General features: G+C 55.1%; 2 protein-coding genes and 1 pseudogene across 9 annotated transcripts in view; 2 read left to right on the forward strand and 1 right to left on the reverse strand.

Annotated features, from left to right (window-relative positions):
* Positions 1 to 3,254, forward strand: part of TMEM184B (transmembrane protein 184B) — a 48,915-nt gene extending 45,661 nt beyond the window's left edge. For 5 of the 6 annotated variants that reach the window (XM_073788178.1, XM_073788179.1, XM_073788181.1 and 2 more), the window contains one exon: positions 847 to 3,254. In XM_073788178.1, coding sequence (XP_073644279.1) covers positions 847 to 1,088 — 242 coding nt within the window. In that variant the 3' untranslated portion in view covers positions 1,089 to 3,254. The remainder of the gene's footprint in view (positions 1 to 846) is intronic. The other variant, XR_004528833.2, reaches the window with a different exon arrangement.
* MAFF (MAF bZIP transcription factor F) lies at positions 2,997 to 14,428 on the reverse strand. 3 transcript variants are annotated; one of them, XM_033866057.2, is made up of 4 exons: positions 14,180 to 14,428; positions 13,087 to 13,153; positions 7,274 to 7,339; positions 2,997 to 6,699 (listed from the first exon to the last, which is right to left on the reverse strand). In XM_033866057.2, exons 3-4 carry the CDS (start codon positions 7,307 to 7,309, stop codon positions 6,247 to 6,249), a joined length of 489 nt encoding a protein of 162 aa, XP_033721948.1. In that variant the 5' UTR covers positions 7,310 to 7,339; positions 13,087 to 13,153; positions 14,180 to 14,428; the 3' UTR covers positions 2,997 to 6,246. The 3 variants fall into 3 exon arrangements, with proteins under 3 accessions (XP_033721948.1, XP_073644283.1, XP_033721946.1); XM_073788182.1 differs by lacking the exon at positions 13,087 to 13,153 and having other exon boundaries at positions 14,184 to 14,428; XM_033866055.2 differs by lacking the exon at positions 13,087 to 13,153 and having other exon boundaries at positions 14,180 to 14,426.
* Positions 14,429 to 19,273: 4,845 nt separating this feature from the next.
* LOC101323769 (succinate dehydrogenase [ubiquinone] cytochrome b small subunit, mitochondrial-like) lies at positions 19,274 to 19,967 on the forward strand (annotated as a pseudogene).
* The last annotated feature ends 6,571 nt before the right edge of the window (positions 19,968 to 26,538 follow it).

The following is a 26,538-nucleotide window of genomic DNA, read 5'->3' on the forward strand; positions in this document are numbered from 1 at the left end:
GCACCCCTGGGCGGCAGAGCCCAGAGCACTCGCCTCCAAGGGGTGCCCTCCATAGAGCTTTCCTGTTTCCGTCCTGGTCTCTCATTGTCCTGGAACATGCCCTGCACTGTCTGGGGGCACGGTGCCTGTTAGTGGGGAATTGGGGAGTTAGTTCTGTTCCGTGGCAGAGAGCGTGAAGGGGAAAAGAGCATGCAAGTTTGAGTCTCAAGACCTGGGACCAGAGTCGGGCTCACCCCTTCCATCTCGGTTTGGGGGCCTGGGCCATTTCTGCCCCCCCAGAGCCCTTGGGGATGATTTGTTAGGGAATTACGAGGAAGCACCTCAAGGCAGGTGGCCCCTGTCCTGTCAAGAGCCAAGATGCCTGCTCCGCTGTGGGTCCAGGCCCCTGTCGGCCTGTCCTGATGGAGCGGGCCCCTGGTCCACTCCCCAGAATGGAGGGGAGCACCCCGCAGGCGAGAGGGGCCTGGGCCAGTGCGTGGAGCCTGGGCCCCTCCCCTCCACTCCCTGCCTCCAGTTGGCGCAGAGCTTGTCTTGGCCTCCCCAGGGTGCTCGGACTCGCGCCTGCAGCGCACCAGTCTCCGCCCCAGCTCCCTTCCCGCCTGCCAGACTTTCCCAAGCGGCTGCTTACCTTCTCCCCGGGGGTGCGCTCCACTCTGCACCCCGCCAAAGGAGCCATTTCTTTGCTTGTCCCTTCTCATGTCCGGGACCCCGTTCTCTGTCCCAGGAGGGGTTGGTTAGATGACACAGCCTTGGGGCAGGGGTTTCGGTCCCGGGACCAGGGGCAGGGGGCCAGGCTGCCTTGCCTCCCGCTGCCCGGACCCCTCACCCCCGCCTCCCGCCCTGCAGGCCGCTGCGCCCCCATGAAGAGCATCTCCAGCAGCCTCAAGGAGACCATGAACCCGCACGACATCGTGCAGGATGCCATCCACAACTTCTCGCCCGCCTACCAGCAGTACACGCAGCAGTCCACCCTGGAACCCGGGCCCACCTGGCGCGGGGGTGCCCACGGCCTCTCACGCTCCCACAGCCTCACTGGCACCCGGGACAACGAGAAGACTCTCCTGCTCAGCTCTGATGACGAGTTCTAGGTGCGGCTGCTGGCGGGGAAGGACTGGGACCTTGGCCCAGGGCAGGGTGTGCCCCGCCTCCAGCCTCACATCCAGGCTGGGAGGCAGGCTGCCACAGCTTCGGCAGTGCCCTTTAATTTATTGGACCAGAAACACATATCGCTTCAAGAGGAACAGCCAGATGCTGTCTGCCCAGAGGATGGCCCAGGCTCACCCAGGAGCCTTCAGGAATGTTTATACAAGGCCAAGGCTCTACTGCCTGGACGACGGGCACAGGACAGTGGGAGCGACTCCCATGCCCCTGCAGCTCGTCCTTTGGCGGCAGCATGTTGGGACCAGCCGTGCCCAGGCCCAGACGCTTGTGTTGTGGACCAGCGGCTGCAGCCTTCTCAGCCCCTCCCCCAAACACCGTGCAATACTCTGACCCGGGCTCTCCCTCCCGCCTGCTCCCTCCCCTGTCCCCCTGTCTGATGCTAGATTAGCCTCACCCTGGGCAGGAGGAGGGAGGAGGGAACGGATGCTCTCTGTGGACCTTCCTCCTGACCCAGGCCTAGCTGGCATGCTGCAGGGGTCAGAGCCAGACACCAAGAGCCATGGGTCCCGCCTCAGAAGGGTGCTCAGGTGCATCTGGGCTCCTGAGTGATCTCTGTGGCTGCACCTCTGCCTGCCTCGTGCCCCTTCCTCCTGGCCTGCTGAAGACAGCCAGCCGCCCACACTGCCCTCCCACTTGCGGTCTTTCCTCTTGAGAGCATTTTGGGTAGAGCCCTTGCTTCCCAGCTATTCAAAGGGTCAGGGGTTCCCAGCCCTCCTTCCCAGGCTGAGCAGTCAGCACCTCTGCTGGATCCTGGTCTCTCTCCCTGGGGCTGCTCCCTCCTGTTTCCTGGGGAGGGTCTGGTCTCCGCATTTCAGACCAGCTTCCAGCTTCCGGAGGAGCACCGTCCTCCGGGAGGGAGGAGGGAGGGATGGGGCATGTGGCGGGGAGCCAGGAGATGGGAGACTCCTCTCTCTGGCCCCGTATCCGAACAAGGCCCGGTGTCCTGCCTCATCTGGCCCCCAGGCCCATCTCTTCTGTGCCTTAGTCACATATGAAAGCTCCCCCTCACTGGGCCCTCAGCCTGTCCCAGACACTCCCTGGGGGCCCCCTGTTAAGCTGCTGGCACTCAGAGGATCCTGCAGTGCTGGGCCAAGCGCCCTTGGACAGGCCTCGGGTGGCCAGGACCACCAGTCCCCTCCCCCTCCCCCACCTCCTCGCCCATATCATGGAGCCTCCCGGGGCCACAGCCCCCAGGCAGGCCGGGCTTACACTGGCCACTGTCTTCGGAAGAGCCTTGTGATGGGACACAGTGCACGTTCATACAGGCAGAGCGTTCTGTCGCTTGAAACCCAGAGAGCACATGGGTTTGGGCTGCAACAGCCTGGAGGAGGGGGCAGAGCAGGGGAGAAGGGCCTTGCCCTGTGGGCGCAGAACTTCGCTGTGGCATCTCTCCTTCTGGCCACTCTTGGACTGAACTGTGCCGAGGTCGGGAGGGGGGTTCCATCACAGTAGTGTTCCCTGGCCTCCTTCAGTGACCAAGCCAGCTCTGCAGGTGGCAGGCGGAGAGGCCTGCATGTCTGGTACCGGAGACCAGCTCTCAGGCCCCTGGTGGGCCTGGCCAGTGGCGGCAGGCTACGCAGGAGGCAGCCCGTCCCAGGAGGACCTCTATCCGCCCCCACCATCTGCTTTCATGAATCTGTTTCTCTGATTCTCCTTCCAGGCCAAAGTGTGCTGCTGACTCCCTGCCCCACTGGTCTTTGCCTACCCTGCTACCTGCCCGCTGGCATGGTGGATGCAGGGCTCCGTGGCAGGGAGCTAGCAGCCCCTGGGGGGCTGGGGGCTGGGAACGCGTGCCCGACCACTCCACCCCTCCTTCCTAGGATGTGTAATCTGCCTTTTTATTTTTTATTTTTTTGTTAATTTTTTTCCCCAATAGAGTAGCTCTTTGTACATAAAAAATACTTGAAAAATTAATTGTATGATGTATGAGAAGACAGAGTCCCCTAGTTTTGTATCTCGTGTGTGACTGCCATGAGTTCCACCAGAAAGCCGCTCTATTTTGGTCTCTGTGACATTTTAAATGCGTGACAGAAGTGAGCAAATACAGTGAGAAAGAAATATATATGAGATAATATAGATTGTATTGAAATCTCTGCCTGTGGGTAAGGCTTTTTCCTTCCTCTTCTTCGGCTCCCTTGTATGTGTTTGGGGGTGAGTTTAGTGGTTGTGGACAAGGGTGTCCTAGGAAACCCCCTTCCTTCCGGGTGTAGGTGTAGGTGATGGGGCGATTCCCATTGCCAGAGACTGAAGTTGGGGTCCAGGCCCCTGTTGGACAAAGTGTCTCCCCCTCCCCTGGGCAGTGGGACATGGTGGCAGCCTTGGTCACTAGGGGTCCACCCTCCTCAACACCCCACAGGGCTGACGTGCACAGTGGGTTGATAGCTCGTACCCAGTTTGGTCAACCAGATAGGGGGGCCCATACTCTGGCAGCCCCATTCCTGCAGGTGTCTCCCAGGGGTTGGAAGAGATTTCCCAGGGTCCTCAGGCAGGCTATCTTCCTGCCTCCCTGGGCCCACCCTCCACCCTGGGACCCAAGGCGCCTTCCCCCAGGGGTAAGGAGGCCTGGAGCAGGGCCTGTGGGGCAGTGGGCATGCGCCAGACACCTGGCACCTTCCTACCACCGCCTCATGCCTTCCTGGGGCCTGGCCTGGCTGACGGGGGCACTCAGGAATGCAGCGTGGGTGGGGGCAATTCCCAGCCCAGCCAACCTCCACTCGTACCCCTGACAGCTTCCTGCTGCCCTTTCTGCCGGCCTGAGCGCAGCATCTCTGGATCAGGATCCTGGGCCCCAACCTGTGAGGGGAGAAAGGCCTGTGGACCAACCCAAACCGTGTGGTTTGGCCCTTCCCCAGCTCTCAGATCCTGCACCTTCGACAGGAGCAGCCTTCTCCCAGCCCTGCCATCCCTCCGTACCCAGCCACGCAGAAATCCTCCTCACCGCTGTCAGGTGCGCTGGGTAAACTTTCACTCTGCGTGTTAAAGCTTGCAGCCCCTCAGGTTCCCAGTGCTTGTCACACCTACGCCCTTAGAGTACCTTAGTTGTACACATGGGTAAACCGAGGCTGCAAGAAGCGAAATAAGTCATCAAAGGTCATACAGCTAGAGAAAAACACACCTCGATTTCCCTGACCCACAGACCACAGAACACCCCATTGGGCTAGCAGATTGGGTTGAATTACAGGGGGTTTGGGGCCTAGGATGAGACACAGGGTTGTGCTTCAGGCCCGCAGGCGGGGGTTGAGGAAGCTACTTCTTTCCCTGCTTCTCAGTGCCTTTTGGAACACGAGGAGAATATTTTTTACTTGGCTGTAGAAAATCTGACCTCAATGTGAAAGGCTGGAAAGATTACTCTTCAATCGGGGAATTTTCCTCCCTGGGCGGGGCTGTTTATTTGCTGAAGGGATGCCCAGGGAATTTAACCCCCCATATCATTATCCTCCTGGCTCTGCCTTCCCCTGGGAAGCTCCTTGGCCTCAGGCAACCAGATGGAAGGACAGATGTTTGGGCACCACCCTGCCCGGTTCCACCTCCGCCTAACCTGCCCCCGCACCAAGCCTGGGTGCAAGAGCTAGTGATGGGGCACAATTCCTTCCTCTGCAAATTGGGGCTAACCTTCCCACCCAGCAGAGGGGCCTGTCTGGGGTTGAAAGCAGAACCCCCTCTTGGGCCCCTCATTCAGAACCCCCCCAAAAAAAACATAGACCAGGACATACACTTCTAAACTGTGGAAAAAGAGAACTTGACTTTATTCAGAAAGTCTACAAAATACAGAAGGCGGATAACTCGCTTACTGTAAGTCAGAAAAATAAATAAATTCCGGGGGCCGGGCAATTGTTTTTAAAAAACATTTTTTGCTTGTTTTTGCCATCCGGCTTCTCCTAAGTATAAGATAAAATGTGATTTATTTGCAGATATAAAATATAAAGTCCAGCTCAGGGCCACACACCACTTTTCCCGGGCAGTGGGCGCTGGGCTCTGGCTGGGGAGAATAACTTAGATTCGTGCAATAAATAAACAGCAGGGAGGAGCAGCTGTATAGTTGGGGGCGGGCAGGCGGGGGAAGGCTCGGGCTGGGCTTCCCAAGAGAATGGCGATCAATGGCAGTGGTCAGCCCCCATCCCACAGGGTGGACAGGTGGGACCCTTCCCTTTAAGGACCCCTATCCCAGGCTGCAGAACCATAGGATCTGTCTTCTCATCTCCCCACCGCCACAGTGGTCACCTCCTTGGTCCCCTTTCTCTTTGGCTGGCCAGCTCCCTGGCTGCAGGGAGAGCCCAGGGTTGAGCCTGGCCAGCTCCTTCCCTCTCTTCCATCTGTGTCACCTTCTCTCTCCCTCTACTTCTTTTCACCTGACTCACAGAGAGCCATCTCCCAGGTCACGGAGGCCCTTTCACCACCTGTTCAGGCCCTGGCCGCTGTCCCCCTGACAACCATGGCTGGAATCTCAGGGCAGCGTGGGAAGACAGGGTTCCAGCTCCACCACTAAGCATATGTGGCCTTGGGCACGTCCGATAGAGGCCTGTTTTCTCATCTGTTAAGTGGGCTTCACTAGGTGATTTCTAATGAGTCTTCCAGCTTTGGAAGGCCAGGCATCCGGGTGCAAGGCGGAGGCGGGAGCATCAGCTTCCCAGCTAGACAGCCCCACAAGACCCATACCGGGCGGAGCCTAGTCCTGTATCCCTGGCGGGTGGGGAGGGGCTGATGGCACAAGCTGAGCTGTTACAGAATGAGGGGTGGCCGTCTTCCCCTCGATGGCCCTTCTCTAATCCGCTCTGTATCCCCTCCTCCCAAACTAAGAAGTCTGAAATTTTCTACCAGAGGAAACCCCAGACCCCGACCCCACCTACCTCCTATCTCATCACCGTTGCCCCTCCCCAGGGCCATTAGGTCCCAGTTTCAGGGGCCGCAGGAGGAAACAGGCTCTGGGGAGGGAACGTGTGTGTTCACCACGGGGGCTGGTGGCTGCAGAGATATGGCACTTGGAGACAGAGACTGCGCTTAGGCACTTAGGGAAGGCAGCTGGGGTCAGAGGGGCCTGTGGTTTGGAGAATGGGCGTGGGCGGAGCGAGCGGGGCTCGGCGGCCACTAGGAGCAGGCGGCGGGGCCGGGGGCGGGGCCCGGGCCGGGGGCGGGGCCGGGGCTCGGGGCTGACTTGACGATGGTGATGACGCTGGCCGGAGCCACCAACGCGGCGGGCCCGCGGGCGGCGGCCACGGAGCGGGCGAAGCCCTGCAGCGCCTCGCACTTGCCGCGCAGCGCGTCGAGCTCCAAGCGCATGGCGGCGTTCTCGCGCGCCAGCTTGTCCACCTCGCGCTCCAGCTCCGACTTCTGCTTCTGCAGCTCCTCTTTCTGGCACACGCGCTTCACGCGGCAGCTGGCTGCGTAGCCGCGGTTCTTGAGTGTGCGGCGCCGCTGCTTGAGCCGCGTCACCTCCTCGGCTGAGAGCCCGCGCAGGTGCCGGTTCAGCTCGCGCACCGACAGCCCCATCAGCGCCTCGTCGGACAGGTGCGGCGTGTTCTCGCTCAGCTCGCGCTTGATCTGCGGGCAGCAGGTCGGGCGCATGGGGAAACTGAGGCCCAGGGTCACAGTGCGACCTGCGGGCCCAGAGCTCTGGACCTGGCGCGCAGCAGGTGCTGGGGACGGCTCCCCCTCCACCGCTAGTGTTCCCCCTTCACCGCCAGGGGCACTGAGGTGGTGGCTGGACTTGCTCCAAGACTCGGAAGGGGAGCAGTAATCCCGAAAGGGGAAACCGGGCCAAACCGGGATCTGAACACAAAAGGAGCCACCCCAGAGCTCAGCCCGGATTCTAACCCAGCGACCGGGCCTGGACTCAGCTGGAGAAACCCAGGAAAGCACCTTTGAAGTCCTACAGCCCAGGGAACGTTGTTCCGATGGGGAAGCAGGTCCAGAGAGGGAAGTGACCTGCCTCGGGGCACACAGCCTGTGGCCAGAGCCCTGGCCTCTTGGTTCCCAGCCCGGGGCCCTTTCAGTGACTTCACGAGTGCTGAGCCACTCCTGGGGATTCCAGGAACTGAAGGGGAAGTTGGGATGGGAGCTCAGCGGGGGCAGGGAGGGAGGGGAGGACCAGAGACAATAAGGGCTGCCTTCTCACCTTCAGGGCTTTGCTGGATAGGGGATCCACAGACATGTTTGCAGAAGGTGCCCTCTGGGCTGAGACCTAGGGGAGACAGGAGGCCAAGGTCAGTTTTTTTTCCCACTTGGAATAAAACCCAAACACACTACCTTGGCATTCAAGGCCCCCGCTGTCTTAGAACTCATCTCATACCACTTTCCTCTGGCCCAGTGGTCCAGCCACAGTGGCCTCACTGAGTGGTTCATTCCAGCCTCAGGGCCTTTGCTGTTCTCTTTACTGTTCTCTTCCCTGTTATCTCCCCAGACTCTTCATCATTTAGGTCTTTGCTCAGTGCCACCTGTTCAAAGAGGTCTAGCTATCCAGCTAAACCACTCCTTGTGCCATATCACATAACCCCATCTACTAACCCACAGGCACCCCAGACTCATTTCCCACTACCGCCCGCCTCCATTCTGCACTCCAGCCACAAGGAATTTCTTTTTTTTTTTTTAATATTTATTTAATTTATTCATTTGGTTGTGCTGGGTCTTAGTTGCGGCAGGCAGGCTCCTTAGTTGAGGCACGTGGGCTCCTTAGTTGTGGCATGCATGTGGGATCTAGTTCCATGACCAGGGATCGAACCTGGGCCCCTTGCATTGGGAGCACGGAGTCTTAACCACTGCGCCACTAGGGAAGTCCCAGAATTGCTTACACTTCCTCTCACCCTATGCTTTCTTGCCTTTGGGCCACCCCAAACCTTGTGACACTTCTCCCCCCACCCCCACTTTATCTGGCAGACTCCTACTATTCAGCCTTCTGCCCTGGACGTAGACATCTCCTCCTCCAGGAAGCCCTCCCAGGCTCCTAGGACTTGTTCAACACCGCCCACCCCAGCAGTTCTCCCCTACGTTGTAATGGTCTGTTTCCTGGACTCCCTACCAGACAGGGAGCTCCACAGGCAAGAAGCAGGCCCAGGCAGCTTTGGGTGCTGAGGCTGCCAGCACAGGGGCTGGCAGGGAGCAGGCACCGGTGAAGTGTGAATGGGTCTGTGACACTGTCCGTCACCCAGCTTGTCAGAGTCTGAACCGAGTGCCAAGCCCAAGCCCCGCTGAATACCATCGAGAGACAAACCTCCTGGCCCTACCTCCGATTCTTCCTGCTTTCCATCTGCCTCCTGGCTTCTGCATGGCAGGGACGGTACACAGACACCAGGAGGATGGGAAGGGAGCAGAAGGGATTCTATCCTCATGACTGGCTCCCAGGTGGGGTATGGGAGAGGAACATGGGATTAAGGGTAAAGCCTGGGTTTGAGTCCCATCTCTCTTTGCTCCAGGCTGTGTGACCCTGGGCAAGCCACTCCACCTCTCTGGGTCTCCACTTTCCCATCTGTAGGATGCAAACAATACCTGCCTCGCAGGGTTTTGGTGGAACTAAGTGGTACAAACCGGAGAGGTCAGTGAGCACCTGGGTGGTTATTAGAATTGCTGAGTCTGTCCAGGAGGGGTTGGGCCTGTCGCAGTTCCTGGGACCTCGCTTTGATTTGGCAGCTCCGGCTGGCCAGAGCCACACAGGAAAGGTCCTGAGAGACCGTCTGGCCCCTGCCTCCTCACTTCACCCAGGGGGAGGTGGAGACAAGAGAGGGGCATCTCTTGCCTGAAGTCACACAGCCGGTGAATGGCTGCCTCCCCCCAAATCAGGAGGAATTCTGAACACCTGTAAAGGCCCCAGGACTGAATCCTGATCCCTTTCACACCATCATCACCCCAGTTCTCCCAACAACCCTGTGAGGCCAGAGATGTCAATAGAGTAGTCCAGGGTCACACAGCTAACAGGGGGTGGATCCTGGGACTGAGGCCACATTGAGCCACGTGTCTCCTCCCAGTGTGGCCCTTACAGGGCACCCTCTCTGGGCCCTGTTTCTCCAACCCTGTGAAGCGGAGGACTTGCCAGTCTACGAGGCTGCCCAGCTCTGATGTGCTAGGATTTGTATCTGGTCTGCTAGGGATATGCAAATGACATACAGATATCCAGGCCCCCTGGCCGGTTGTTGAGGGAGCGGGGGTGTTAGGTGACACCCAGGCAGTCTGGGCTACACGGAGAGCCTAATGGGAGAGGGGAAGCCTCTCCTGACGTAGGTTAACTGAGAGCCTGCTGGGCGCTGAGCACAGGGTGCTAGGGCTGATGCAGAACTTGGGAGGAACGTCCCCTCGGATACGTCATTTTTCCTCTCTGGACCTTGGCTTCCTCACTTATAAAGTGGGGACAATCATCATAGTATTAGCGTGTAAAATACAAGAGGCTTAGACAAGATCAGAAGTGGCATTTGGTTGGTTTATCTCACCATCGCCCCTCCCTCCACTCGTAACACAGACGTCAGTAATCAATCACAGCACTTTTTCCCACTGAGGTTGGACACAGCCCCTGAATCTTTCTCAGCATAGCACTGTTTTCCACTGAGCTTGGACACAACCTCAGAATCCTCGTCAACACAGCCCTCCAGATTAGGCCCAAGAGGAAATTGTTGGCCATGCCCTCTTCTGTCTAATGGCTGAAGGCCCCACCCCCTCTGCTGGCTGTGATTCTAAGTACTTTGGGGCCCTAGGGAAGCTTTGAACCTGTTCTTCCCTCCTTTCATCTTCCTCCTCCTGACCTGGCCTCAGCAGCCTCAAGCACATGCTGGATGTCAGCTGAGGCACCTATGTTCGCGCAGGAATGTCCTAGCTCAGCAAAGTCAGGCAACCACAGAGGGCGAGTCACAAGAAGGGGGACCTTTCTGATAACCTCAGGCTTTCAGCCTCCAACTCCAGGCCGGGGGCTGCTGGGCTGTCAGCCAAGGGGCCAGGGTCCTCCACCAGGCTGCCTCGGCCAGTCCACCAGGCTGCCTCGGCCAGTCCGGTAGACCTGGGACCTGAGACAGCAGCTGTTCCAACCTCCTTGTTCTGTAACTGAAGCAACAGGGCAGCTGTTTGGCGGCAGTGGTGGGTTGGAACCCAGGAGTCCCGACCCCCGGCTCAGGGCTCTTTCTTCATTGCCAGTCACCGCACTTCCCCCACGCCCCCAGCCCTGCTTCTTCCCTTTTTCTTCTTGAGGCCGGCAGAGCTGACCTCTGGGGTCTGCAGGTTCCTAACATTCCCTTGGCGGCCTGGAGAATGAACTTACCCTTGGGGGATTGACAGCTGCCCTGCCCAGTCAGCAGCCACATCCCCGGCCCCCTAGTAGACGGCCCACCCGCTGGCATGGGCTCCTCGCTGACTGCTGAGCCATTTTGCTTCCTCTGTGAGGACAGAGGGAAACAATGTGTTTTCCTGGGCCTTGGCAGCCAGCACTGGTGGAGCCTCCTCCCTGCTGGAAGGGGAGCAAAGCTGGGAGAACCCAGCTGGGAAGTGGGAGCCTGGGGGTCCAGCGCAGGTTCTGCCACCTGCTCACACCCGCTGTGTGACTTCAGGTATGCCACTTCCTCTCTCTGGGCCCAACACGCCAAACCACCAAGCCTAGGGTACCTCCTAGCACTGACAGTCTCAGAGTTTAGAGTGTCAGATTCTGGCCCAGAATGGAGCTCCAAGACCACTAGCAGAGTAGAGACCCTGGAGGAAGGGAAAGGAAATCAGGGAAGGCTTCTTGGGGTCAGGGGCATGAGAACACAAACTCAGAGACTGTCAGCCTCAACCCTCCCTCTGCTCCACTTGCATAGCCAGGGACTGCTTCCTCTTTCAGCTGAACTATGACCAAAGCCACCTCCTCACTGGCCTCTAGTTGTGCCTGCCTCCACCTCTGACCCCACCATCCATCCTCCCCCAAGAGCTGTCAGAGAGAGCATTACTGACACAAACCTATAAACCTGATCATGTTCGGCCCATTTCAAAACCCTAGGACGCCAGCCTCCCTTCCAGCCCTTTGGGCCTCCACTATGTTCTCTCCCCACTCTCTTCCAGGATCCTCAGGCTGACAATAAATGAATGAGCTCCCAGTAAACTCGACCATCTCTGCACTTTTCCTAGAGGGTCACACGGGGTGTGTGTGGAGGGGGGTGGGGGGAGGATGTCACCTGGACCCTGAAGTATCTGCTCGCTTTGGAGAAACTGCTTCAAGAATCCTACAGCCCATGCCCAGGCTTCTTGCTTCCCTGGGGTTCCCAGGCCTTTTTCTCTAGGTGTTGTGGAGTTCTATCAGAATACTGACCCAGTGCTCGTTCATTCATTCAATCAGCAAACACCCAAGAAGCACCTACCCTGTAGGTGCCAGGCTCAGTGCTGGGCTTCCTTAGACCCAAAGTTGAATCAAAGCCCCTGCCCTCAAGGCATTCATAGATGATCATCACTTGAACTGACAGCCTGGCTGACTGGTCACCTCCTCAGGGAAGCCTTCCTTGATTGCCCTGGCTAAGTCAGAGCTCTGTTATATACTTTCTAACCACAGTGACTTCCCCCTCATACCACCCATCTCAGCTGTGGTTTTACATTTAGGTTAGTGGCTCTTCCTTCAACTTCATCTCCCTTCCTTGACTGTAAGCTCCCAGAGGGCAGGCTTTGGATCTGATTTGTGCACCATGTTATCCCCAGCATCTAGGCCTTGATGGGCTCCATGGCAATGCAGGCTAAAAGTGTTAGGACTGAGGGAGGCATAGAGGCCAAGGGAGCCGACATTGGGTCCTGGACCCTACTGAAGGCCCAGGGGTGGTTCCATGGGAGGTTAAACCTCTCAGTACTAGCTTTCCATCTATGACTGAGTCAACCAGCCATTCCCTCTTGCCCCCCACCCCCCTGGTCCCTAGCCCTACGCAGGGATGTTTCTTGCCCAGCTTTGAGGACGGGCCTGCTTGATTCCTGTGCTCCTGGCGGCCGCCTCCCTTACTTGGACTCCACATACTTCTGGACACCCTTGGCCTCAGCCTGGGGTGGTCGGCTCTGCTTTCTCTCCCACAGTTCCCCTGGAAATTAGTCTGTGTGTGCAGGCTGCCATACCTCCCCCATTCTACTCCCATCCTACCACCTTGGATGTTACCTAGTTCCTGTTGCAGATGGGGACATGGAAGTTCCCAGCTGTGGTAGCTGCTCAAAGATTCAAAGTTAAAAGTTTATCTGATCGGACTTCCCTGGTGGCTCAGTGGTTAAGAATCCACCTGCCAATGCAGGGGACACAGGTTTGATCCCTGGTCCGCGAAGATCCTACATGCCGCGGAGCAACTAAGCCCATGCACCACAACTACTGAGCCTGCGCTCTAGAGCCTGGGAGCCACAACTACTGAGCCCATGTGCCTTGAGCCTGTGCTCTGCAACAAGAGAAGCCACTGCAATGAGAAGCCCACGCACGGCAACGTAGAGCAGCCCCCCTCGCTGTAACTAGAGAAAGCCCACATGCAGCAACGAAGACCCAATGCAGCCAAAAATAAATAAATAAAGTAAATTTATTTTTTAAAAAAAGATTAATCTAATCAAGCTCAATGCCCTCCTCCCAACCCCCATGATTCTGTAGCCTTGTGGGTGGGAGGACAGGGAGGGCAGAATAGGACCAAGGAATCCCTAACCCCCAGCCCACCCCTCAGCTTCCCTCAGCAGGGGGCTGATGGGGAGGGGGCGGGGCGAGGTTGGGGGCCCCACCCCTCTCGCATTACCCCCTCATGCGCCAAGACCAGCAGTCCCACTGCTTGTTTTCCATGCCCGGCCCAGGCCCTCAACTATCTCCTCAGGTCCAGTCATCCATAGGTCTGTCTGACTAGTCCCACCTGTGAACTGAAACCACCAGGAGTGCAGAAACCAGCTCCACCCCAACCTTGGGTTCTCACCCTCCCTGACCCAGCAGGTACAACCTCTAGAACCCAGACCACCCAGAGGAAGCGTGGTATCCCTTCCTACCTCCGACTTCTGCCGTGGGTTTTTCTGGCTCTTCCTGTTTCTCCTGAGACTGAAGGGTTGGGCAACCCTGGGGATGAAGGAGAGTCCTGAGGGGAGAGTCTGTCTTCCCCCAGCTAGCCAGAAAACCTGGGGACCAGGACCTGGACCCCAGCCTACTTTGTTGCCAGACCCACTAGGGTGCTGGGGCCAGGGGTGGCCCCCTCACCTCGTCGCCCAGACGAGCCCGGTGGGATCTTTGATATTTCGCCCCACCCTGTGGCTGAAGGCGCCGGCTCTGGGCGGGGGACAAACACCGCGGGTCACATGGCTGCGGTCCTGGGAAACTCCGGGGAGAGCGAGGGCCTGAACGCCGCCGGCTGGTGGAGAGGAGACAACCCGGGAGAGAATTCCCGGACCCCTTGTGACTATGGACTGGGGCGCTTCTCTACCTGCGTCCCTATTCCGTGTTTATCCCTGTGGTCACTCTCTCTCCGAGGTACGCTCCGCTGGTACACAGGCGCCAGGATCCTTATCCTCCTGGGAGCGCGCGGACACACACACACACACACACACACACACACTCACACACACACACACGCACACACTCACACACACGCACACTCCCCAAGGTACACGGCGCAAGCACGCACCTGACGGCATACCCAGGAAGGTGGCCAGGGAACACACACGCACGGCCGCCCTCGGACGTAAACAAACCGCGCACGCACGGCCCGCGGGCACCGGTCCAGGGACTGTTCTCACCGAGTCACGTACTTTCACACACCGCTCCCGGCCCCGCCTGGGCGGACGCTGACGCTCGCCAGCCCGCGCTGTCCCTTCCTGCCTGGCTTCGCCGCCTCTCAGCCTGCGCCCCCCAAATGGGGCCCCTAACCCCCGCACCCCGCCAAGCTTGCTTCGGCCGCGTCTCGGCCCCGCCGGACCTCTGCCCTTCCCCCCCCACCAGTCGTCAAGCCAGTCGTCCCGGCGAGGGATCCACGGGAGCACCGACTGAGTGAGCCCCGGCGCCCTGCCCCAGGCACGTTCCCGGGGTGCGGAGACCCTGCCGCCTCCGGGTCCCGCGCGCCCGTCCCGGTCCAGGACCAGCGACCCTCACCCGCCTCTCGGCCTGCTTCGCCTGGCGTCCCTGGCACTCGCGGGTCCCGCTGCCTTCCGAGCTGCTGTCCCGGCCCGCGCCCTGGTCAGTCTCCCCTCAGGTCCCGACCGCGGGTCGCTCCGAGCCCAGCTCCCGGGAGCGACGCGCCGAGTTTTGTTGTGGGGCGGGAAGCGCAGGGGGCCGCGCGGAGTTGTAAGGCGAGCTTCCCGGAATTACTCACTCACAGGATTCCTTTCATTCATAAAAACTCAGTCATGCGGTGACGTCACCTCCCCGGCCGCCCCCCGGCCCCGCAGCGTCCTCCCAGCTCCTCAGCCCCGCCCCCTGCCAACTCCGCCCCGGAAGACCCCGCCCACATCGAGGCCACGCCCCCAGAATTTTCAATCCCAGTTAGAGCGCGGCTAGGGGCGTTCACGTGACACCTCACTAGAGCCGCTCGGATGAAGGTGTCATTTGTCTCATTTTACAGTCGACAGTTCTGGGCCTCCTTTCGACCTACACCCTCTGCCTTGATGATCTCATCTAGTCTCGTGGTTTTAAATGCCATCTATAGGCTCAGGAGCTCCAAATTTGTATTTCCAGAGCGAACAGCTTCTCTGAGTTTCAGACTGTATCCAACTGCCCACTCAATGCCTCCACGTTGGTACCAGATGGGGCCTGCATACCCTGCACGGCCAAAATCCAACTCCTGAGCATTAACCCTACCTCAGCAACCCACACCTCCAGTCTCTCCCACATCAGCTGTTCAAGCCCAGACCTAGGAGCCTTGCCGCATCCCTTTCTCCTTCCTCTTCACTTCATGAGTCAGGCTGGCTCCACCTCCAACACTACCCTGCATCTGACCACTTCTGGCCACCCCCAGTCCTACCACCTGATCCAGGGACCATCAACTCACCTGGACAATGGCGGAGGGCTCCTGACAACTTCTTCACTTTGCCCCTAAAGGCTTTCTTTGCACACCAATGTTCTTCTCGAAACAAAGATCAGATTGTTTCACACTCTCCCACCCTCTGGCTTAACGCCCTCAAAGGTTTCCCTTTGCATTTAGAATATAAACTGTACTCCTCTCTTTGGCGTACAGGGCCCTAAGCCATCTGGCCTCTACCCAGCGCTGCAGCCTCACCTCCCGTCTCTCTCCCCTCACCACTACTCTTCAGCCACACTGCCCTTCTTACTGTTCCTCAAACACACCAAGCTCATTCCTGCCACAGGTCCTTTGCACTTGCTGTTTCCTCTTCTGTTCACTGCCTGGCTCTTTCTCATCTTTAGAGGAGCTCAGATGTCCCTGCCTCAGAGACGTCTTTCCTGACAGCCCTGGCTAAAGGAGCCCCCACCTCTGAAATTCGTTTTTATACTACCTTAATATTCCCATAGGGTATTATCTTGCTTATGTATTTGCTTATTATTCAGTGTCTGTCTTCAACCAGAATGTAAATTTCATGAAGGTAGAACCTTGTCTATCTTGCTGACCACTTCACGTCCTGTACCTAGAGCAGTGCTCTGTACATAGTAAGCCTTCAATAAATGCACGTTGAAGAAATAAATGAGTGAAGGCTCAGAGAGGTAAAGTGACTTTCCAAAGTCACCCAGCCAGGAAGTATAAGAACTTGAGTCTGAATCCAGACCTAACTAATTCCTGATCCAGACGTTTGGGGCTCTGTCCAACTGGGTGGGGCCCAGCATAAACGTGGGGATGTATTCAGGGCCTGGAGCTCCACCCAAAAGAGGCGGCTTTGGGGGCAAAACGGGAGAGTGTCCCAGTTCCTTCTTTTCTTTGCTCATGGTGTTTCCATTGCCTGAAGTGCCTGCTGTCACTCCAAGAGCCATGTCTTTTTTTTTTGAAACTGACATCACAGCACCTACCTTATCTTACTGAGTAGGGCCTAGGACCTCCCCAACTAGGAGGTCTTTGTGTGGAGCCCTGGTCACCAGCAAGGCTCCCTCTTCCTTTGATGTAGTGTACTTTGATTTCAGAGCCCTTGCTACGCTTCCTTGCCTCTGGGCTGTGGGCCTTTGTCCACCTGGGATTGTGACATCTATCCCTTACCTCCCAAAGGCCTTGGGTTTCATATGCAGATTGGCCCACTAGCTTCCCAAGTGACCAAATATTGCAGCAGTTATGTCTGACACTCAAACAATTCCCCTTACCTTATATTTACATATCAAGGAGAGCCACTCATGTTACCTCTTGGGGTAAAAAGTTCTCAGTTTTAGAAACTGCACAATAGCGATTGTTTTCTTTACCCTCCATTTTCAATGAGCTTTTCAAAAGCTGAGGTCATAGTAGGTGCTCAGCTAGTGAATGAATCCCCAGTGGGTCTGCACAACACCCCTGGACACCAGGCTGCCTAAACCCTCTCCCATCCCCTGCCTGCCTGCATTAGGGGGTCAGGGCTTCAGTATCCACCCAGCAGGGACTGCTCCCCACGGATGTGTCTCCCTTTCTGGTCAAGGTCAAGGGACATGGTGCAATGTCATATTTAAAAGTGGGAGCTCTCTGGCTTGAAGGGGGTTCCTAATGGCCAAATCTGGGACAATTTGAACATCAAAAGAAGTAACAGTAACCATGGATTATAACCTACTGAATAAGAGAGGAATCCAAACTGATATGAATAAATAAATGAGAAAACTCCTCCTTCAAGTAAAAAGAAGGACAGAATTAGAAAATGACAATTAAGACCACAAAGTAATAATCGATTCCTCAAAGAATCACCAGTGGACACAAAAATTTGATGAGGAACATGATATTACATGGGTCCAAAGTATTTCTCCATGGACAAGTATTAATTACGAATAGAATGATTGTAACTTTACAGTGGAGAAACCTGGCAGGTACCATCTTCACTAAGTGACCAAAGTTAATATCACCAGGAATGGGACAAATTGACATGCGTAGCTCCTAAATGATTCATGGAGAAGGAGACAGCATCACTTCTGTGGTGTTCCTGTCAAAAATTCATACAATCACTCTCCTCATGAGGAAACATCAGACAAACCTAAACTGAGAGAAGTTCTATAAAATAACTGGAACTGTATGCTTAGAAAAAATGACAGGATCATGAAAGATAAAGAAAGGGGAACTGTTCCAGATTAAAGGAGCCAAAGGAGATGATTGAATGCAACGTGTGACCCAGAATTTTCTTTTGTCATGAAGGACGTTATTAAGATAATTAGTAAAATCTGAATAAGGTCTGATAATAGTATCGTATCGATGTTAATTTCCTGGTTTTGATCATTGTCCTATGGTCATGGTAGAGAATGTCCTTGATTTTAGGTAACACACACTGAAGTGCTTAGAGGTAAGGGGCATCTATCTGCAATTTACTCTCAAATGGTTCAAAACGAGATTGAGAGAGAACAGATTATTGAGAAAATGTGACAAAATATTTACAATTGGGGAATCTGGGTGAAGTGCATATAGAAATTCTCTACCATTCCTGCAATTTTTGGCTTAATAAAGAAGTAGGTTTTTGTTTGTTTGGTTCTTTTTTCAGCCGTGCCACGTGGCATGCGGGATCTTAGTTCCCCCATCGAACCTGTGCCACCTGCAGTGGAAGTGTGGAGTCCTAACGACTGGACCACCAGGGAAGTCCCTGTTTGTTAGTTTAAGGTAGGGGCTGTCAGAAATTCCCTGGCGATTCAGTGGTTAGGACTCCAAGGTTTCACTACTGAGGGCCTGAGTTCAATCCCTGGTGGGGGAACTAAGATCCTTCAAGCCACTCGGCCCGGCCAAAAAAAAAGAAAAATTAAGTAGGGGCTCTCAAGTTAGCCTGTGGGCTCAAATCCCAGCCTCACCCACCACCAGCTGAGTGACTTAACCTCTCCCTGCCTCCTTTGTAACCTGGGTTTACTAATAGCGCCTGCTTCATAGATTGTGAAACAATTTCTTGGGTTCACACTTAGAAGCATTGGGCACAGTGTCTCGTATGGAATAAATACTGGGTTAGAGAGAGATGAGTCCTCTGGAGTCCCCTAGAACACTCCCTCTGAGAACCTGCGTCTTCCCCAGGTGAGTGACTCGAAGCCAGTGAAGACCTCACCCTGCCCAGAGACCCCACCTCCTGTCAATAGGGAGTGGTCTTGTTGCCAGTTTCTAGGGATAGAGCCACCCTCTGCCAGCACAGTCCAGCAGACCTCTAACCGGCCCAGCTAGTCCCTGTTCACCTGCTCGAGGGTCCAAAACACCAAACAGCACCCAAGCAGATCCCTGTGGGACCCTGGTGCACAGTAGGCACCTTGCCCAATAGTAGCAGCTCAGTAACCAGGCTTGAGCCAAGCCAGGATCTGCAGCTCAGATCGCACCCCTGGCTGACCCCAGAGTGGGGCATTCCTTGCTCCGAGCCTCAGTTTTCCACCTGCAGGGTGAGAGTCTAGAATTAGGGCAGTGGTCTTTAAACAATCTCAAACCACAGTAAACTTTCTTCACATGAAAGTTGACTCTGCAGAATGTCCCTCCTCGTAAAACAGCTAGAAGCTGGGCTGCTACGGAGGAGACCGGGTTTGGCTTCAAGGTTCCCCTGCTGAGGGTTCTCTGGAGGCCCTTCCTGCCCTGAGATTTGATTTCCAGGCCCCCATGAATGCCTGTCCCTGGACCCTGGGGCCTCCCCTGCCCCGCTCTGCAGGGCAGCTCCATCAGCTGGGCTGGGTCCCACATTTCCTGCAGGGCCCTCTACTAGGTGGGAGTGATAATCAGAGGCACCCCTTTCGGCACCTTCAGGCACCTTATATTGTCCCAGTTCTTCCACCCACCGCATGGCCCACATCAGTTTCTTCTTACAGCTTATTACTTCTGACTATACTTATTCCTATTACGTTTATGAGATGCTTCCTTTGAGCCAAGCACAGCGCTACATGCCTAAACCTGTTTGCATAGTATATATTTTCCCATAGTGTATCTTTTCTCCCACTGCTAAACAAAACATTCATCCGAAACAAAAATTATCTGTACTTTTTATCACATTTCAATATCTTTATAAATTCAACTTTTCCTTCTTACCATAGCCCTCCCCAGTGAGGCGGAACGGTGGTGCAGAAACAGTCATCCTCATTTTAAAGCTGACGTTCTGGGGATGATCTTGAGCCTTCAGGAGCGACATGGGGACTCTCTGGAGGCTGAGTGTCCTCTGTGGTGCCGGAGGAGGGCGAGTTCTGTTCCTCTAAATCCCAGTGGTCAGACTGGCTCAGGTCTCAGCATTTCTCTGGGACCGACCTACCCCAGGATGGTGTGGAATACAGCATATTCACCTGTCACCCAACCACCATTCTGCTTCCAAGGCTGCATCTCTCCACTGGATTGGTGAGAGGATTGTCAGTGTTTTGCTCCTGGGCCTACTTCCAGCTGCTTATTTGTGTTTTGTTGGTTTGTTTTGTTTTTAATATTTATTTATTTGGTTGCACTGGGTCTTAGGTGCGGCAGGCGGGCTCCTTCGTTGCGGCATGCGAACTCTTAGTTGCGGCATGTATGGGGGATCTAGTTCCAGGACCAGGGATCGAACCTGGGCCCCCTGCATTGGGAGAGCAGAGTCTTACCCCTGGACCACCAGGGAAGCCCCCCAGCTGCTTATTTGGATCCTTGCTCTGCGATGCACTGCTTCCTGGCGGCAGCCCTCCCTCTTCATAGTCACTGAGGCATTGGACCACCTGCATGTTCGAGGGGATGCATGGCAGAAAGCTGTCAAGGCAGGCCTTTTGGTGCCCTCGGCTTTCACCTCTGCTGGGTGGGCTTTGTTATTTCAACTATCATGATGTGGGCATCTGCAAAGCTGTGGCCGTGCTGTGGAAGCTCTGACCCTTTAGACATAATACCTTGAGAATTGATTGTAGACCAGCTCGCCTTTGCTCCGTCATGCCATTCAACTCACAATAACAAGGAAATAACAGATAAGTCCACTGGTGAGACAAACCTCTTCTCCTAATCACCTGGTTATTTTATTAAATTTTTAAAATTTTTTAAATAATTAATTAATTTATTTATTTTTTGGCTGCGTCGGGTCTTAGTTGCGCACGCGGGATCTTTCCTTGCGGTGCGCGGGCTTCTCCTAGTTGTGGTGTTGCGGGATCAATAGTTGTGGTGCAAGGGCTTAGTTGCCCCACAGCATGTGGGATCCCCTGCACTGGAAAGCGGATTCTTAACCACCGGACCACCAGGGAAGTCCCCTCCTGGTTATTTTTAGAATGTAATCTTTGAGGAAAGATGTGAGAGGAGTTGCATCCAAAAAGCTGTCAGACTGAGTTCTGTATGCTGGGGAGTTAATGGGGTGTCTCTCAGCTTCTCACAAGACTCACAGTATAACTAAACATTATATATGAGCTTTTGCCTTTTAATTTATCAAACTCTTACAGGGAATTCAGCTTTATTACTCTCAATATCCGATCAAGCATCTATATTTGTCCTAGGATGATGGAGAAAGGGAAAGACTGTTATTTCGTAAGTAAAGGCTTGGCAGAAAATTAGGCAGTGTTCAGTTTTTGCAAACATCCCCTCTCTGTTCAGTTGATACCAGTTACCAATGGTTCTGTGTCCCAGGGAAATTTGAAAATTAGAAATGCTGATACTTCACATTACTGATTTCTAAATCCTAGGAAGAAGAGCCTGGAGAGTTTCTGAATATAGAGAAGTTCCATGGAGGGAAGAGGTCCCTTTATAGACGTTTCAAATTGTTACAGATTCTAAACTGAGACTTAATCCTCAAATGTGTTTGTTTTACTGGTCCTAAAATAATCTGTCCACAAATATAAAATTATAAGTAGTAAGTTGTTTTTTTCCCACTGTGGGAATCTCTAATGTGAAAATGTATTCTATGAAGGTAAAGTTTTTTAAAAATCAAATGCTATATAATAAAAAGTAAATAAATAAGGCAAGCTGAGGTTCTGACTGATTTATGGGTTCACTAACTGTCCAGGGAGTACCCTCCTGTTGCTGGGTGTGCCTGATGCCCTTAATCCTCTTCCCACATCTTAGGAGTTAGATGTTGCAGGTGAGGAAATTGAGACTCTGAGTGGTGAGGAAACTTGCCCAATATCACACAGCTAGTCCCCAGCAGAGGAGGACTTGAACCCAGGTGGTCTGACTCAAGGGCCATGCTCTCCCACTGCCCAGGGCCAGGCATAACCATGGGCTTTGTTGGAGAGAGATGTCCCCTGTCACGTGGCCATTCCTCCCCCTCTTCTCCCTTCCTACTTTTAAATCATAAGGCAAACTAGGGAGGGGCTGGCAAAGGGTGTCCCTGCACTGGGCTGCTGTCTGCAAGGGTCCTGGGTCTGGGCTAGAGATGGTCCAGCAGGGAGAAAAATGAGTTTGAACAAATCCAGACAACCGTAGTAACTACTGTTGTCCCGTTTATGAGACACTTCCCTTGTGAACCTTTTATCTCACAAAACGCTGTGAGATGAGTGTCTTTCTTGTCCCCACTGTGCAGATGAGGAAACTGAGGCTCGGAGAGGCAATGCCATTTGCTCAGGACACCCCAGTGAATAAAGGCCCTCACGACCTCTGTGTGAATATGAGCGTTTCACTGCCACTTCACCAGCTTTGGGTGTTCCCTTTTTTTTCTTTCTCATGGCCACGCCACATGGCATGTGGGATCTTAGTTCCTCTTCCAGGGATCGAACCCATGCCCACTGCAATGGAAGCACGGAGTCTTAACCACTGGACCACCGGGGAGGTCCCTGTTCCCATTTCTTAAGTTCTGCTAATTTTCTAGGCAAATAACATTGTCTTGTTTAAATTTACATTTCTCTGAATATGAATGGGCTTGGACACATTCCCTTACTTTTGCTCATCAGTTGAGTTTCTTCTCTGCAAACTGACATTTCAGGGTACTGAAAAGTACAGGTACATTTCTCTGTACTTGCAAACTGACATTTCAGGGCCCTGAGACTTAGAACTGTACAGATGCCCTTTTTTCTCCCACCCCTCCATCATATTTTCCCTCTAAAAACTTTTTCCTCCTGACAGCTTCAGTGTACTTGGAAATCTGCCACTCCTAGTCTGAGTCCTTTCCATGCCCCGAGCCTGTAAACCCATAACCTTGGGCACCTCGTTTGTCTGCTACTCTTCTGCCCTGCCAGCTGCTCTGGGCTTCGGAGAGAAACTACCACCACGAACACGACACCCACAGCAACAAGACTCCACTGCGAAGTCCTCCTCCAGTCACAGCCAGGCACTCGGGGTCCCTGATCACCGCCTCCCTTCTCCAAACCCCATTCTCGCTGGCCTCGTCCTCGCCCCCACCTGCGAGGCCCGGCCTCAGCTCCCTGCACTGTTCATCCCCTCTCTCTCAGTCCCGGCACAAGCTGCTCCCCCTCCGGCCCCAAAGCTACCTCCCTCTCTTCTTTCCTGGACCCTCAGACTCACCCTCCGGCTCCTGTCCTCTCAGCCCCGAAATTTCCCCAAGCGGCTGCCATCTGTAACACCCACTCCCCTACATTTCGCTCCTCCACCCACCCAACCTTTGCCTTTTCTTCCCTTTTATGGCCAGACGCTCGAGTCGTCTCTGCCTCTGAGCCCTCCCTGCCCCCTCCCCTCCCAGCCTCGCTCCAGTACCCACAGTCCTCTGAAGGGACTCTTGCTGAGGTCCACGTGACCTCTCTGTTGCTAAATCCGGGCCCGTGTTCCGTCCTAATCTGTCTTGTCCTTTGACAGCCCTGGACCTTGTTGCTCCCTCCCCTCCTCCTTTTGATACACTCTGGCCCCTGGGTTCCAAGGCGTGGGTTTCTCTCCTCCTTTTTCAGTCTCCGTCTCTGGTTCCTCTTGACCTCTCGGTGATCAGTGATGCTCAGAGCTTCCGCCTTTGCCCACAGTCTCTTCTCCCAGGGGAATCTTATTAACCCTCAAGAGTCCAGGCGGCATCTGATGCTGATGACTCCCTAATCTCTCACCTGCGCGCCTCTGTGTCTCAGGGGCCAGATCTTCTTAAACAGCTACACAGTAGATGTGGATTTCCCCCTGCCCTCCCCCCATCCCTCCACCCCCCCCGACCCCCCCCACCCTCGCTTCCGTTACGTCCAGCCCACCACAGTCACAGCGCCACTCAGCGTCACCCTCCCAGCCTGCACCCCTGCTCCCCACACATTTCTCTGATGGGTTGGTGATACCACCTTCCAATCAATCACCTTAGAGAGAAACCAGGCCACCATCCTTGCCTCACCCCCGTCCCTCAGTCCCACAGCTAACCCGTCACCAAGTCCCCGTGGTCTCCTTAGCTTCCCTCCATGCTCCGCTCTCTTCGCTCAGCCATGGTCTCAGTTCAAATCACAGCATCTCTCCTCCTGGACATGGCAACGGCCTCCTGTCTGGTCTCCCTGCCTCCAGCACCTTCTAATCCAGCCTCCAGGGGGAAAGTAGAGAGAGCTTTCTAAAACCTAAATTGGACCCGGACACTCCTGGGCTCAGAAACTTCCACGGCTCCCCACTGCCTTCAGAACAAAGTTGACTCTCTCCACAGACCTTCTAGGTCTGGCCTCTGCCTCCTCTGACTGCCCAGCTCTCACCCCTCCCTCTGGGCTCTTCCATACCGCCACGCTTTGGCTCCTGTAGACCCCTCGACCGGAAACTCCCTCCCCAGGTGCAGCTTGTCCTTCAATACCCAGCGCACAGGTCACGTTCCTCAGCGAGCTTCCCGAGTAACCCCCGGGCGGACCCAGGCTCCTGCCCTCACAGCAGGGATGGGCCCCCTGCACAATGGCACTTTTCCCTCCGAGTTCGTGTTCCGTGTTTTTGTGGCTGTCTTCTCCTCTTAATCCACAAGTTCCTTAAGGACTAGAAATACATCTTTTCATTTTTGTGTCCCCAGTGCCTAGCCCCGGCCGTCATGTAGTTGTGGCACAGTAACTATTTGCTGGATGAATGGAGGAGTTGCCCTTGCTCCGCTGGGGCTGGGCCGTGTCCTAGGCTGAAGCAGTGGGGCAGGCTGGGCAGGGGAGGGAGGGAGGGAGGGAGAGGGTATGGTTAATTTCCTAAAAGGTCCTTCTGCCCTGATAGTGGAGGCTGTGTCCACTCGCTGGCTGTCCGCTGTGCCCTGCCTGACCACCAGTGGCAGGATCCTCGGGGAGTCCCTGCCATTCCCCCTGATGACTACTGCGTCCCAGAGACCATTCGATTCAGCCTGCTCACAAATGTGTGATTTGCAGCAGAGTTTCGGGAGCCCCTGGGACATAAACAAGGGCCACCAGGACAGAATGTAGATCATCCAGGATAATTCAAACATGCATGGTTGCCCAGTGGGTTCTGCCCATGTTCTTCCTTTGGGACCTCACCTCCTCTCCCTGCCATTTCACTCACCGTGCCTGGCCCGTGTCATCACCCAAGGCTTCAGACCCCCTCTCTGCTCTTGGCCTCTGGTGGTCTTCTCTATCTTGGAATCACCTCCTTGAGGGCTGAAAGGGCCTCTGTAGGATGCTGTGTGCCCAGCACCCTCTTTTCTCCTGATAATTCTGTGCATGCCCAGCTAGAGTGGGAGCTGCCAGAGCTGATGGGCTCGGGGGTGGGCACACAGCCCAAGCTGACTCAGTGAGAGTCATTTCCAGGAACTAAGGGAAGAAGCTCAGTCCATCTCCAGTGCTGAGAGCTGTAGGTGGTGCGGGGGCTACGTTCCTCGCTCCTGGGCAGAAGAAGCCAGAGAAGAGTGAGATGGATGTGCTGAAAGACAGAGGCCGTGGAGGGCCTGTTTAAGGCTCACCGTGAGGTCCCTCCAGCATTTGGCCGGTCACCTCTTTCTTGGATTCTGGGAGATTCTCTGGTTACTTTCCAGTCTTTTTGCCTGTTTGCCGGTGCTAATTTGAGTCGGGTTTCTGAGGCTTCCCATCAAGAGAGTCCTGACTCATTCTGGTCTCTTTCTTCTTAATCCCATAGAACCCTGTGCCTCTTACTCAGTCCTCTCTTCCAAAAGCTCTAAAATTATGGTGGTATTGCCATATTAAATTAATTTATATACATTTTAGAAAACTTTAGGCTGAAGACTGGCTGGGAATATGATTTACAGTTGCTTAAGCAGGGAGGTTTCTGTCATCACAAACAAAAACGGAACCTCATTGCCTTGTCAATCGGTGTAGTTATTTGGGATATTTGCAACTATCCTAGTTCCTCTTCTTCCGGCCGCCTGGTAGGACTGCATTTCCCAGCTCCCTTGAGGTTGGGTGTGGCCACGTGATGCGCTTCGGCCAGTGAAATGTGAGCAGAAGACTCACGCGTCACTTCTGAGCGGCGGCTTTAGGACCCAGGGCCTGAGTCACCGCATCCCCAGCCCCGTGTAGAGCAGAGGCCCCCTCAGCCTGGGTTCCCGAGTGATTCTGATAAACAGGACGCCCCGCCCACCACCCTCCCACATCAGACGCACAGTGTGAACAAAGATGTTAACTCAGTTAAGCCAGCGAGACTGTGGGGTTGCTCGTTACTGCAGCATCCCCTAGCCTATCCTGCCTGACGGAGTCTGGGGCATCATCTGCTGTCAGTTCGTGATCTCCTCAGGAAGACCGGATTTGCCTTTATTCCAGTGCCTTTTCACAACAAACAATTATCTCTGTATTTGAGGCAACTTTGTATTCAATTGTGAACTTTAAGGACAGGAATGGATATCTTTTTTTGTTTTTCTTTTTTGCGGTACGCGGGCCTCTCACTGCTGTGGTCTCTCCCGTTGCGGAGCACAGGCTCCGGACGCGCAGGCTCAGCGGCCATGGCTCACGGGCCCAGCCGCTCCACGGCATGTGGGATCTTCCCGGACCGGGGCATCGGCAGGCGGACTCTCAACCACTGCGCCACCAGGGAAGCCCAAGAATGGATATCTTTCGTGTGACCCCACACCACCAGGAGTGAGGCCGTGCAGACAGTAGTAGGCACTTCATAATTGCTGGCTGAGGACTTCCCTGGTGGTACAGTGGTTAAGACTCTGCGCTTCCACTGCAGGGGACACGGGTTCAATCCCTGGTCGGGGAAGATCCCGCATGCTGCACGGCTCAGGGGGAAATAAATCATAATTGCTGACTGAAGAAGCTTAAGTGAGGATGAGAAGCCCAGGAGGAAGAAGACAGGGATGAAGGCTTTGCACACTCTGACCCTCATGAACCCCCCGTTGGACCTCGTCCTGAGAAGCCACATCCTGCATGATCCCCAGCGCACGGCCTGCATCTTTGTCTGAAATGCCGTCTGCTCAGCAGGCTCTCCAAACCCTCCGCATCCTTCAGAACCCAGGCTCAGGCCAGCTTCTTGGCCAAGCTTCCCTGGCCTGCTGGCCCTGAGAACCAGCCTCCCCTCAGCCCACAGTCTGTCCTGTGAGCCCCTGAGCTGGGCTGAGGGACCCCCAAGTGGGGAAAATCCTGCCTTTGTTGGCCAGGACTGGCTGTCCCCCTTAGGCTGGGAGCAC

Source organism: Tursiops truncatus, chromosome 11 (genome assembly GCF_011762595.2).
Source record: "Tursiops truncatus isolate mTurTru1 chromosome 11, mTurTru1.mat.Y, whole genome shotgun sequence".
Lineage (NCBI taxonomy): Eukaryota > Metazoa > Chordata > Mammalia > Artiodactyla > Delphinidae > Tursiops > Tursiops truncatus.

What these genes read in the sequence shown, in the direction of transcription:
- MAFF (XM_073788182.1), bottom strand. Translation starts at nt 7,309, where the DNA reads ATGTCTGTGGATCCCCTATCCAGCAAAGCCCTGAAG. An exon ending in TATCCAGCAAAGCCCTGAAG is followed by an intron (nt 6,700 to 7,273) that starts GTGAGAAGGCAG and finishes TGCTGCCCGCAG; the next exon opens with ATCAAGCGCGAGCTGAGCGA.